Source organism: Mesoplodon bidens (assembly GCF_964165515.1).
Source record: "Mesoplodon bidens genome assembly, chromosome: 1".
In the NCBI taxonomy this organism is placed as follows: Eukaryota; Metazoa; Chordata; class Mammalia; order Artiodactyla; family Ziphiidae; genus Mesoplodon; species Mesoplodon bidens.
The window spans coordinates 92,992,304-93,004,993 of NC_138176.1; the positions used below are offsets into that span (position 1 = coordinate 92,992,304).

At 39.8% G+C, this 12,690-nt stretch overlaps 2 protein-coding genes across 2 annotated transcripts in view; one reads left to right on the forward strand and one right to left on the reverse strand.

Moving 5' to 3' along the window:
• The window catches only part of MFSD8 (major facilitator superfamily domain containing 8), a 41,276-nt gene extending 38,412 nt beyond the window's left edge, over positions 1-2,864 (reverse strand). Inside the window, exon 1 of the mRNA XM_081237225.1 lies at positions 2,649-2,864. Within this exon, the coding sequence (XP_081093351.1) occupies positions 2,649-2,713 (65 nt within the window). The 5' untranslated portion in view covers positions 2,714-2,864. The remainder of the gene's footprint in view (positions 1-2,648) is intronic.
• Positions 2,865-3,099: 235 nt separating this feature from the next.
• The window catches only part of ABHD18 (abhydrolase domain containing 18), a 42,497-nt gene continuing 32,906 nt past the window's right edge, over positions 3,100-12,690 (forward strand). Inside the window, exon 1 of the mRNA XM_081237242.1 lies at positions 3,100-3,192. The gene's annotated coding sequence lies outside the window, so the exon portion shown is untranslated. The remainder of the gene's footprint in view (positions 3,193-12,690) is intronic.

The window sequence follows — 12,690 nt, forward strand, 5'->3', positions numbered from 1 at the left end:
CATCAATTACTTGAACATAAGAGAAAGAAAAAAAAAATCCCCTTTTAAAGTAGGTTTAGGGCCTCCCTGGTGGCACAGTGGTTGAGAGTCCGCCTGCCGATGCAGGGGATACGGGTTCGTGCCCCGGTCTGGGAGGATCCCATATGCCGCGGAGCAGCTGGGCCCGTGAGCCATGGCCGCTGAGCCTGCGCATCCGGAGCCTGTGCCCCGCAACGGGAGAGGCCACAACAGTGAGAGGCCCGCGTACCGCAAAAAAAAAATAATAATAAAAAAAAATAATAATAAAGTAGGTTTATTTGGACAAAGTGACAGAATGTACCATAAGAATACATCTAACCATAACTCAAGGATCCTGAAATCTATCTGGAAAACAACCAAGAATTAGGAAGAAGCAAAAACAATGCTGAGAAATCCAAAAATCACAAAGTCCATGTACTCAAGCTCATGCACTTGATTAATACGAGAGGTCTTTAGCTTTCAGTCAGAGCTTCCATGTTCTAACTCCCTACAATTCTATTAAGCTTAGATACATGATTTTCAAAGCCACAGCAAACTAGAAGTCCCAAAGAAAAGTTGGGAGAAGAGAAGTCTGCAGACAGCAACAAAAACAGAGGTTGCCAACAGATAACAAAAACGATGAGGAACAGTCTGCCAGAAACAGAATAGGCTGAAAAATGAAAAATAGATGTGAAAAGTATAGCACTGTAGAACAAATCAGTATAGCAGCACATAGTCCCAAATGCCTTATTAGGCCCGGAGGTTGTCACTCTATCACAATATATTTCAGTAGTGACATTCATTCTAATGATCTCAAGATAAAATGTAAACAAAATTACATTCCATATATTCCATTTAGTAAATCGGGGACCTGACAAATAGATTTTCCAAAGGGTTTCAAACAAAGTGATTTTTAAAAAAGGTTTGGTGCTCATACACAGAAATAAACTCAAAGAATTAAAGACTTAAATGTAAGGCTGGATACTATTGTATAAAACTCTTAGAGGAAAATATAGGCAGAATACTCTCTGACGTAAATCACAGAATGATCTTTTCTGACCACCTCCTAGAGTAATGAAAATAAAAACAAAAATAAACAAATGAGACCTAATTAAACTTAAAAGCTTTTGCACAACAAAAGAAACCGTAAACAAAACAAAAAGACAGCCCTCAGAATGGGAGAAAATATTTGCAAACGAAGCAACTGACAAGGGAATAGTCTTCAAAATATACCAACTGCACATGCAGCTCAATATCAAAAAAACCCACAAACAACCCAATCAAAACCTGGGCAGAAGACCTAAACAGACATTTCTCCAAAGAAAACATACAGATGGCCAACAAACACATGAAAAGATGCTCAACATCATTAATTATTAGAGAAATGCAAATCAAAACTACAATGAGGTATCACCTCACACTGGTCAGAATGGCCATCAACAAAAATTCTACAAACGATAAATGCTGGAGAGAGTGTGGAGAAGAGAGAACCCTCCTACACGGTTGGTGGGAATGTAAATTGGTACAGCCACTACGGAGAACAGTATGGAGGTTCCTTAAAAAACTAAAAATAGAGCTACCACATGATCCAGCAATCCCACTCCTAGGCATACCTCCAGAGAAAAACATAATTTGAAAGGATGTATGCACCCCAATGTTCACTGCAGCACTATTTACAACAGCCAGGACATGGAAGCAACCTCAATGTTCATCGACAGAGAAATGGATAAAGAAGATGTGGAACATATATATAATGGAATATTACTCAGCCATAAAAAAGAAGGAAACAGTACCACTTGCAGAGACGTGGACAGATCTAGAGATTGTCATACAGAGTGAAGTAAGTCAGAAAAACAAATATCATGATATCACTTATATGTGGAATCTAGAAAAATGGTAGCGATGAACCTATTTGCAAAGCAGAAATAGAGTCTCAGATGCAGAGAACAAACTTATGGTTGGCGGGGCAGTGCGATGAATTGGGATATTGGGACTGACATATCTCCACATATATACAGCTGTCATAGACAGCTGAAGTTTACCTGTGAATTTAGTTAATTTACTGTAATAATTATATATGTTTAAAATAATACCCAACTTCGTTTTCCTAAAGGTTTAAATACATAACTGCAGAGTAAGAAACAAACTCTAACAATTCCAGGGTCAAAATAACCAGAATAATAAGGGTCAAAATACACTTCATCCCTTAAATGCTTAAAAAATAGTCTTCATTTATACATTTGACATAGGACAAAGGGGAGCTCATCTTAGGTTTACTTGCAAAAAAGTATCAAGAATTTATCAGGCAATTAGTTAAGTGAATACTGAGACCGGTATCTTCAAGTCTCAAATAAAACTGTGTGAAACGTATAATCAGTTCTGTAAAGGGCCAAATGCAGAGGCTTGGTTGCTTCATCAGAGTTGGAGTAAAGGTACAATAGGCAGTTTGCGTTTCTTCAACACCTTCACCAGAACCCGCCGGCTCAAGGCGCCCCGCGGAAGTGAGAGCGCATCTCCAAGTCTCGCGCAACGTGCCGCCGGCTCCCGCGACCCTGGCACCCCTCCTTCGGCCCACAAAGCCTGACGCAGGGAAAGGGACCAGTCCCAATAGCGCAGGAGGGTCAGAAGGCCTTCCCCCAACATCCGCTCACCTGCTTCCGGATATGCTGTGGCCTAAGAGCGGCTCCTGCTCAGCCTCTACCCCCAAGCTCGCCATAATTACAGCTCCCACAAGGCTTGGGGCCAACTCTCGCGATACCTCCTGCTCCCTCCCATTCCAGGCGGCCTGAAGCTGTCAAACAGGCCAGCAAGTGCGCGTGCACGCCCAACGACCAGAGTGGGCGGAGCAGCCCAGGTCAGAGGCGGGGGCCCGCAGGAGGAGGGGCGGTGCCGAGAGGATGATGAAGGTTAAGGGCGGGTCCCTAAGTCCTTATCCTCCTCCAGGGTACGCGCCTCTCCGCCTCCAGGGACAACGCGCGGAAGAGCCGGGGAGGGTTCGGGGGCGTGTCCAAACAGCCACCCCGCCCAGGGTTCGTCCTCCTCCCCAGCTTCCCTGTCAGCTCCTCGACGCTTCTCAGTTCCTGGAGAGGCTGCTGTAGCTGCGGTTAGGGCTCAGAAGGAAGGCGAGTCCCGAGAGGCTAGAGAGCCGCGGTGTTCAGAGTCTCGGCCAGCAGGCGCCCACCAAGCGGCCATTGAGTAAGTAGACGGTCCCGGCCGCGCTTCCCAAGCCTCTTGCCGCGCTTGCCTACGTGCCAGTAGGCAGGACTGAGAGCGCAAGGCTTGGCGGGAGATGCGGGGGTCCCGGGCCGAGTGAGGTGGGCAGGCGGGCTGTCCCTTCTCCCTGTGGAAGGTGGAGGTGGCTACGCGCTGTGGTTTTCTTGCTCGGCTAACTACAAAGGCACCTTACCCGTAGTGCCTTATTAGGACCTGGGATGAAGATGATCGTCAAATTCGAACCCACCGCCGCCTGCGTGGACTGAGAGCTTCCGCCTTGCAAGATGCCACTTAGCAGAGCCTGCTGCTGTAACCTGGGGGTTAGAAAAGCCACAGTACCAGTTTGACAATGACCAGATCTTTTCATCACAAGGAAAATGACATTTTTAGAAAATAAGTTCTGGGTTGTTTTTGTTTGTTTTCAGTAGATCTTAGTGCTGCTCCTTTCCTGGTGCTTACATATTAACGTCTTACCCCTACAAGCAGGCTTGTAAGCTAATTGGTAGCAGTAGTCATGTGTGTCACAATTACTGTTTTATTAAGCATTAGATACATTCTTATGTGATTTCATTTGATCACAACTGTCCTATGACAGGTAAAGCAGACACGTTTCTATTTTACAGAGAACTAAGGTTTAGAAAAGTTAATAACTTACCCAGAATCACTCAGTGTGAAAGTGTCAGAGTTGACACCCAAATTCAGTTGTTTTCGGTCAATATTTAGGAGCACTTATCCTATGCCAGGCACTATACTGGTTATGTGTTGTATGGTATATGCCATGACTCTGATCTTTGTCTTGTTTGTGACCTTGTGTGTATCCTGTTAGACACATTCCACTGGTGAACAGCTAAACTTGAAATGTGTTTTCTACTAGTTCAGAATTATCTTCTGAATCCAGACCTGACATTGTATACTTGGATTCAGTCTTGCAAATTTGTTTGTAACAGCTCTCAAAAACATATCAGAGGGCTTCCCTGGTGGCGCAGTGCTTGACGGTCCGCCTGCCGATTCAGGGGACACGGGTTCGTGCCCTGGTCCGGGAAGATCCCACATGCCGCGGAGCGGCTGGGTCCGTGAGCCATGGCCGCTGAGCCTGCGCGTCTGGAGCCTGTGCTCCGCAACGGAAGAGGCCACAACAGTGAGAGGCCCGCATACCGCAAAAAAAAAAAAAAAATCAGATTCCTGTGATTGTTTCCAAGAAGGTACATGGGTAAAATTAGTATTTTTTGTCATAATGTTGCTTTACTGTATCTTCAGCTTCTTTTTTAATCTCTGGCGTCTAGCACAGAGTATGGCATGTGTGTGTGTGTGTGTGTGTGTGTGTGTGTGTGTGTGTGTATTTGATAAAGGAACTTTTAACCAGTATTGCACCAAGCAGAATGATTACTAAATAAATATATGTTGAATGAACACTTATTGAATTACCTCATTTCATCCCTACAACAATCCTCTGAGGTGGGATTGTCTCAAGCATACAAGGAAATTGAAAGTATGGAGATTAATAATTTGCCTAGGGTCACACCTCCAATTAGCAACAGAGCTAGAATCCAAGAAACACAGGACTCCTGACTATAAAGCCTGTGCTTTTCACCACCAGCCTTCCTATGAAAAGAATGTCAAGATTCTTTTCCCATATCTCTTAAAATATTTCAAAACAAGTAATCAATTTTTATATAAATGAAATAATTTGCTATTATGTATTAGGCCAGCTATTATTCCCCTTTTATAGTTAAAGGTGGCTTATTCAAGGTCACACTGCTAGTGAAGAACCCAGGTCTTCTGACACTGCTATTTTCCATTGTTGCCTCCAAGTGATGACTTTAGACGGCAGAAGTACATGGGATGAATGCATGTACAACTGGTGAAATCTAAATAAGCTCTGTGTATTGTATCAATAAAAAAAAAGAACAAATAATTTCTTAGAAACATACAACATCCACAGTAAACATTTAAAAAATTTGTTTAAAAACCTAATTATTTCTTTTAAGGCCCATGGAAAAGAAGAACTAAATTTGAAAAGAGATTTGATTATTTGCTAAATGTTTCACATAAGCATATGAGACAGTCCACCTGTTGTATTTCCGTAGATGACTGCTTAGAATAGAATAGATAGATAGACAGCTAGAATAGATACCTCTCCAAACAAATAAACAAAGTTCCTGTTTTCTTATTCTTCTCCAAATTAAGATGAAAAGGAATTAAATTTGTTGAGGTAGGGTAATAGATTTTAATAGTGGATATCAGTGTATCTAAACCCTACTGTAAGTTGCTACTTAAACTTGCATTGAAAATAAGTGATTTAAAAGTGAAGTTATAAGATAAAAATTAGGAGTAAAGGTTTTTTTCCTTTTTTGTGGAGTAAAGTTGTCGTACATGGTGGTATTTTTTTTATTTCATATATGCCTTTGATATATGTATCAACTATATGATGATAAAAGTCCAGAACAATTAGTGTGGCATTTAAATGCTTAAGTACTTGAGTGATAGGCGATAAAAGTACTGGATGGCATAAATAGACGTTGAGTGTCATTTTAGCAATAGAGCTCATTTCTAAGAAAGACTTTTCATTCCTTGGCGCTGTACTAGAACTTCTATATTTGTTTCACTTTGTTTTTCTTTTTTTCATTGTCTATATAAAAGTATAGATGACAATTGTGTCAGTTTGGCTTGATACCCACTGCAAAAGTGGGTCCTGTTTCTGCAGAAGCTCACTGGTGTCAGTTCAGCTTAATGTGGGGACTTTAAAAAGTATCTGATGTGGCTCCAGATGGGGCCTCCTCTTGGTATATTAGAGTTATCTTTACCCTGGGCTTGGATTATGATCTGTTCATGGTGGCACTGGATAGCAGTTAGCCCTGCCTAGAAAGACCTACATGTTTAGAGCATCCCAGAAAACCCGGTATTTTATATCGTTCTTGGGGCTGAAATGGGATTTAAGAAGATCTGTGTAACCCCAGACTCCCAGAACGAAGATTATCATAAGCTATGTGTGTGTTTGATTTGCTTTCTGTTCATGATTGGTCAGTTGTTTACTGTCAGGTAAATGTAGCAAGGAAAATGCTGGCTCTAGATTTGGAGTGCTGACTCTTATGGCCTATATTACATAAAATTAAAGTGGTTCAGCAGCTTTCCTAGTATAGGGTTGAAAATTAGAAAGCCTAAACAATTTAGGCACCTAATAAATATAGAACTTTACAAAATACTTGAAGAGTTCATTTTTCTCAGGTCTTTTCCTATTCTCTGGCAACTTTATACTTTTGCATGTTTGTCTTAGCTTGTTTATCTGTTACCACCCCAGAAGAATACTGTGTAGAAAAATGGATTGTCTCATGAATAGTTTAGTACTTTTCTTCTTACTGTAAAACATGAGTGTTGGAATTTTGTTCTTTTTTACACTAACATGGAATATGCATATTGCTTTTGAAGCCATGGATGTTACAAAGGAAGATATTGCCCCCCCCCATTCTTTTCCTGCCACTGTAGAGAAAATAAGTAGTCTATAATACTTGCAAAAGATAATGAAGTCCTGTGTTGTAATGACATGCCATTGTTCTCCTGCAGTTTAATAAATGTACATGAAAATGTATCAGTGCTATTTTTTGAACAATTCCAGAAAGACCCAAGTGAAACAGGAGGGAAGGGGGCAGGGCACAACCTTTAAAAGAATGGCAAAGCCTGAGGACATGACATAAACTGATTAGAACCAAATAGGTCCAAGATGGCAGACTAGTCGACTGCCACTAGACCTGAAGCCTCAGGATATGCTCATTTTAACACATCAGCAAGCTAAATGACACACCCACAGGCGCCATGACAGTTCCAAGGCTGACCATAAAGGTCAAAAAGTAGGCAGTGGCCCACTTTCTGGAAATCCCCACCCCTTCCCCAAAATAGCTGGAATACTCCTCCTACTCATTAGCCTACGAAATTACCCACCCCTATAAAAACTGACAATCCCATACCCTGGTGCTGCTCTCGACTTCTGAGATGGCCCACACTCTGTGGATTGTGTTTCTCTCTAAATAAAAAAATTTAGAAAAAATTTTCTCTCTAAATAAAAAAATTTAGAAAAAATCACACACTTCTTACCTTTCACTTTGTCTCTCCCTGAATTCTTTCTGCAGTGAGACATCAAGAACCTGAGCTTCATTAAGTCCTGAGACCAGGTGTGTGATTTCAGTTAAAAGACTGTGGGTTCGAGTCCCAGTCTGGGTTTTGGCTGGGTGCAAGCCCTGGCCCATGGGTTCAAGTATCAATCTGAGTTGCACAGTTTCACAAAGAGTAAAATAATTAAAATCATCATTCATCACTTGGAATTTTTTCCTTATGCTCTAGAACCCCCCTGAATAGAGTTGCATATCTTAATATATAAAGCGTTGGTCTCTTATTTGACATACAGAACACTAATTCAGAATTTTGCTATTTGGGTAAAGAATAAACTCTTCCATTTCTACCACAGCTGGGTATACTCAATTCAACTCTGATATTAATCACCCATAGATTAACACTACAGGAGTCAGTGCAGGTCCCACCAGTTAAAGGTTCAGTTCTCCAGATGCCATTGCTTCTGATGCCAGCCAGACTTTTGACTGACTTGGCTACAGATTTGGAGGTTCCTGTAACCCCCTTGGATCAATAATTTGCTAGAACAACTCAAAAGAACTAAGTAAACCACTATACTATACTTCTGCTAACTTCGTTATAAAGGATGTAATTTCGCAACAGTCACATGAAGAGACAAATAAGGCAAGTTATGAGAGGGAATGTGAAGCTTCCATTCCCTTTTACCCTGGAGTCAGTGCACATCACCCTCTAACATATGTTCATTAACCAAGAAGCTCTACCATGCCTCAGTGTCTATAGGGTTTTTATTGGGGTGTTCATGATTGATTGGATCCTTAGCCATGTGATTCAACTCAATCTCCAGCTCTTTTCCCCTCCTAGAGGTCAGGCTGGCCCAAAGTCAGCCCTCTAATCAGATGGTTGGTCTTTCTAGTGGCCAGCCAGAAATTATCCTGAATCTATCTAGGGTCCCACCATGAGTCATTTCATTAGCATAAAGACACTCCTATCACTCAGAAAATTCCAAGAGTTTTAGGAGCTCCACCCCAGGAACTGGGGTCAAGGACCAGGTACATTCTTTATTATACCATACTGACATTTACCCTTCAAAGAAAAAAAAAGAAAATGAAAAAGCTGGTCAAACAATTTAAACATATACTATATATACTTACTTGATTTTAATTATTGCACTAGGGACTTCCCTGGTGGTCCAGTGGCTAAGACTCCGCACTCCTAGTGCAGGGTGCCCAGGTTCGATCCCTGGTCAGGGAACTAGATCCCACATGCCACAACTAGGAGTTCTCATGCCACAACTAAAGATCCTGCATGCCTCAACTAAAGATCCCACATGCCGCAACGAAGATCCCGCATGCCACAGCTAAGACCTGGTGCAGCCAAATAAATAAATAATTAATTAAAAAAAAATAATTGTACTAAATTAGAAAATGTACATAATGAGGACAGCAATTCAGAAGTCAATTTGCCTTTTATCCTTTGTTTAGTGAGTAAAAAACAAAATGCTACCAAAAAAATACTAAGATGCAAGGGTTTCTATTTTGTTTGGGGGGTTTTTGTTTGTTTTTCTGGGCAAGTGTTTTTGAGTGAGTGGAAATATATAAACATGATTTAGGCAAACTTTCAACAGCTCACTTGCTTGTAAACAAATGTTTATTAAGGTCTAAGGAATTTATTTAGTTTTCCTATTGGTAGGAAAATAAGAGGATGGTAATTGTCACCTCTGCCATTGAAAGCCCTGAGGGTGTCAGCCCAGACATCTAACTCAAAGGCTGAGGTGTACAATTGGTTTCTCCCAGCGTGACAGACAGTCTCTAAGGTGGCCCTCATGATCCTATCCTCTGATGTGTACTCCTTTGTGTAATCCCCTCCCTCTGAGTGTGGACAGGACCTCTGATTTGCCTTCTAACCAATAGAATACGGAAAAGGTGATTGGATGTCACTTCCATGATTATGTTATGTTATATGGCAAAGTTGATGGGATAACACTCCCATGGTTACATTAAGACTTTGTCTTGTTATCACACTCACTCTCACTCTCCTGATGGCCTTAAAGAAGTAAGCTGCCGTGTTGTGAACTTCCTATGAAGAGAGCCATGTGGTAGGGAAATGTTAATAGCCCCTAGGAGCTGAGGATGGCCTCTGGCTGATAAACAGCAAAATGTTGAAGCTCTCAGTCACATAGCTGCAAGGAAATGAATTTTGCTAACAACCTGAGTGAGTCTGGAAGCGAGTTCTTCTCCATTCAAGCTTCCAAATGAGAATGCAGCCCAGCAAACACCTTGATTGAAGCTAGATGACACCCTGAAGCAGAAATGCAAGTAGCCTGTGTTCTTGGAACTAATCCTCAAGAAAGTGAGAAGATTGGGGGAGTGGGGGGAGAACCAACTAGATTCAAAATTTGTTTTTCAAATTCTTTTATTTAAAGGTCTCAGTGAAACCTTCAAATATTTAAATTATGCAGTGGTGTTTTTTGAAGAGAATAGTAAGAGCCTTGAATTCTGTTCTAGGGTCAATAGAATAATGAACTGCTTACTGAGGAAGTTGTTAAGAGGGAAAGTGTCAATTTACTTCCTCTGAAAAATTTTGTTGAGAAGCTATCAAATTAACTCCAGTTTCTAAAATTTTTTCATATTTTTTGTGGTAATATACACATCACATAAAATTTACCATCTTAACCATTTTTAAGTGTACAGTTCAGTGGTATTAGGTTCAATCATACTGTTGTGCAACTGTCATCACCATCCATCTACAGAACTCTTTTCGACTTGCAAAACTGAAACTGTATACCCATTACCCGCCTCCATCCCCCTTCCCCTCAGCCCCTGGTAACCACCATTCTGCTTTCTGTTTATGAATCTGGCTGCTCTAGGTACCTCATAAAAGTAGAATCATACAGTATTTGTCTTTTTGTGACTGGCTTGTTTCACTTAGGCTAATGTCCTCAAGGTTCATCAGTGTTGTAGCATTTGTTAGAATTTCATTCCTTTTTAAGGCTGAATAATGTGCCATTGTAGGTATATATATATATATACCACATTTTGCCTATTCATTGATAGACACTTGGGTTGCTTCCACTTTTTAGCTACCAAATTCTAAATTTTAAGAAGACAGAGAGAACATGGCTAATTAAAAAGCTAGTGTTTATTTTAGATCGAATACAAATTTTAGGTCTACACTGTGACATAATGAATTCTCTTAAAATCAATACCTGCATTGTACTTATGCTATTTTATAGGATTTGGATAATTTATAATTGTAATAAATATAGGGTTTTATAGTTGTATCTTTGCATTGTGACGTTTGTGACATACCTATGATTTATTTGATTTTCTAGCTCAGGGGTAAGCAAACTATGACCTATGAGCCAACCTGCCTGTTTTTCGTATGGCTTGCAAGCTAAGAATAGTTTTCACAGATGCATTAGTACTCAGTTTGATGATAGAGGTACCAACTATGAACCCCCATTAAGCAAAATCCCAAGTGACCTCCAATGAGAAAGAGGAAGTTAACATTTAAAAAACCTGAATTTTCCACTTAACTGCAGTGTGTTAGGGAGTTCTCTTGGATGTGGTGCAATGGGCTGGTTTGATTATATAAACGAATCTCTGAAGACTCAGTTAAAACTTCGATTTTTCTATACAACCTTTCCTGCTCTTTTGCTACCACCTTTAACTATAATCATCACAGATAAAATGTAGGTTGTTCATTTTATGAAACTAAATCAAGTTATACTTATGATTTCTACTCTTAAGTTATACTTCAGGTTATAAAAAATTTACACAAACAGCAACAATAACAAACTGTAGTGAACTCCTAAATCTTTACTTGGGAAAATGTTTCCAAACTTTACCTTTCTGCACTATCTCTGCAGCCTCTCTACATGTTCAAGTGATGGTAGCCTTTCATCATAGCTCTTTGCTGGTAGTTTGGGTCTGGATATTCATACTTCACAGGATAATTCTTATTGTACTTGGACTTCACTAGGCAACAGCAAAGGATTTTTCAGCAAACTATATTAATGTTAGAATACCACAGAGTTGTAAAATATGTAGAGATGTGTAATTAAGGAAAGCTTGAAAATAGTGTATAATTTCATAACAAATCTTTAAAATCGTTCAGTCAGAAAAAGCCATTTAAGAGGTTGGTGCCTTAAGGTAAAGGGATTCTTATAAGAACCCTATAAGATTAAGTTGAAAACAAAAGTTGGTAAGTTTAAGTAATAACACATAAAGGCTTTAACCATTGCCATAAAAATTAATAACAGGAGTTCCCCTCTCTGATTAGCAATGCAAATCAATTGAGTAGAAAAATTATAGAAATCAGTTTTTGAAGATTATTGACATTTTTCCTTTAACATTAAATTTTGACTATATTTATAATACAATATTGACTATATTTTTGTAAAGTGGTTAAAGAAAGCCAGAAAATGTATTTTATCATCATTTGTAAGTATAAGCTACTTGGAAGCTTATGTCATTCAGTTCTGGATAAACTTTCAAGGTGACTTGAAAATTTTTAGAATGTTTTAGGAAGTTTTTAAAAATATATTTTTTCAGAGGAAGTGGCAAATAAATGAGTACATAAGGGTTTGTCAAATTGATTTTTGCTTTTGTCCTCTTCTTTAAATGGAATTGTTTTTCCTCCTATAAACTATAATGAATAAAGTCTACAGAAATCCTATATGATTGATATTTGATAGATTCATTCAACACATTGATATACTAAAACTGCTACAGTGATATGATAATATCTTGATACAATAATGGTGACAGAAGCTCTGTGTGGAATCCTAATGGAATTTCTTCACATTTAAAGGTATGTAGAACTACTCTTAAAAACCTTATGAGAAATCATCTTTTGGACTTTTAAATTTAAATTAATAGACTTTATTATTTATAACAGTTTTAGGTTTACAGAAAACTTGATCAAGATAGTACAGAGAGTTCCCATATCCATTCTTCCCCTACCCCACAATTTCCCTATTCACATCTTGCATTAGTGTGGTACATTTGTTGCACTTGATGAACTCAATATTGATACATTATTATTAACTGAAGTCCATAGTTTACCTTAGAATATACTCTGTGTTATACAGTTCTGTGGGTTTTGACAAATATATAATATCCTGTATTTACCATTACAGTATCATACAAAGTAGTTTCCCTAAAAGTCCTCTCTGCTCTTTTGTCCATTTTTTTTTTTTTTTTTTTTGCGGTAGGCGGGCCTCTCACTGTTGTGGCCTCTCCCCCTGCAGAGCACAGGCTCCGGACGCGCAGGCTCAGCAGCCATGGCTCACGGGCCCAGCCGCTCCGCGGCATGCGGGATCCTCCCAGACCGGGGCACGAACCCGTGTCCCCTGCATCGGCAGGCGGACCCCCAACCACTGCGCCACCAGGGAAG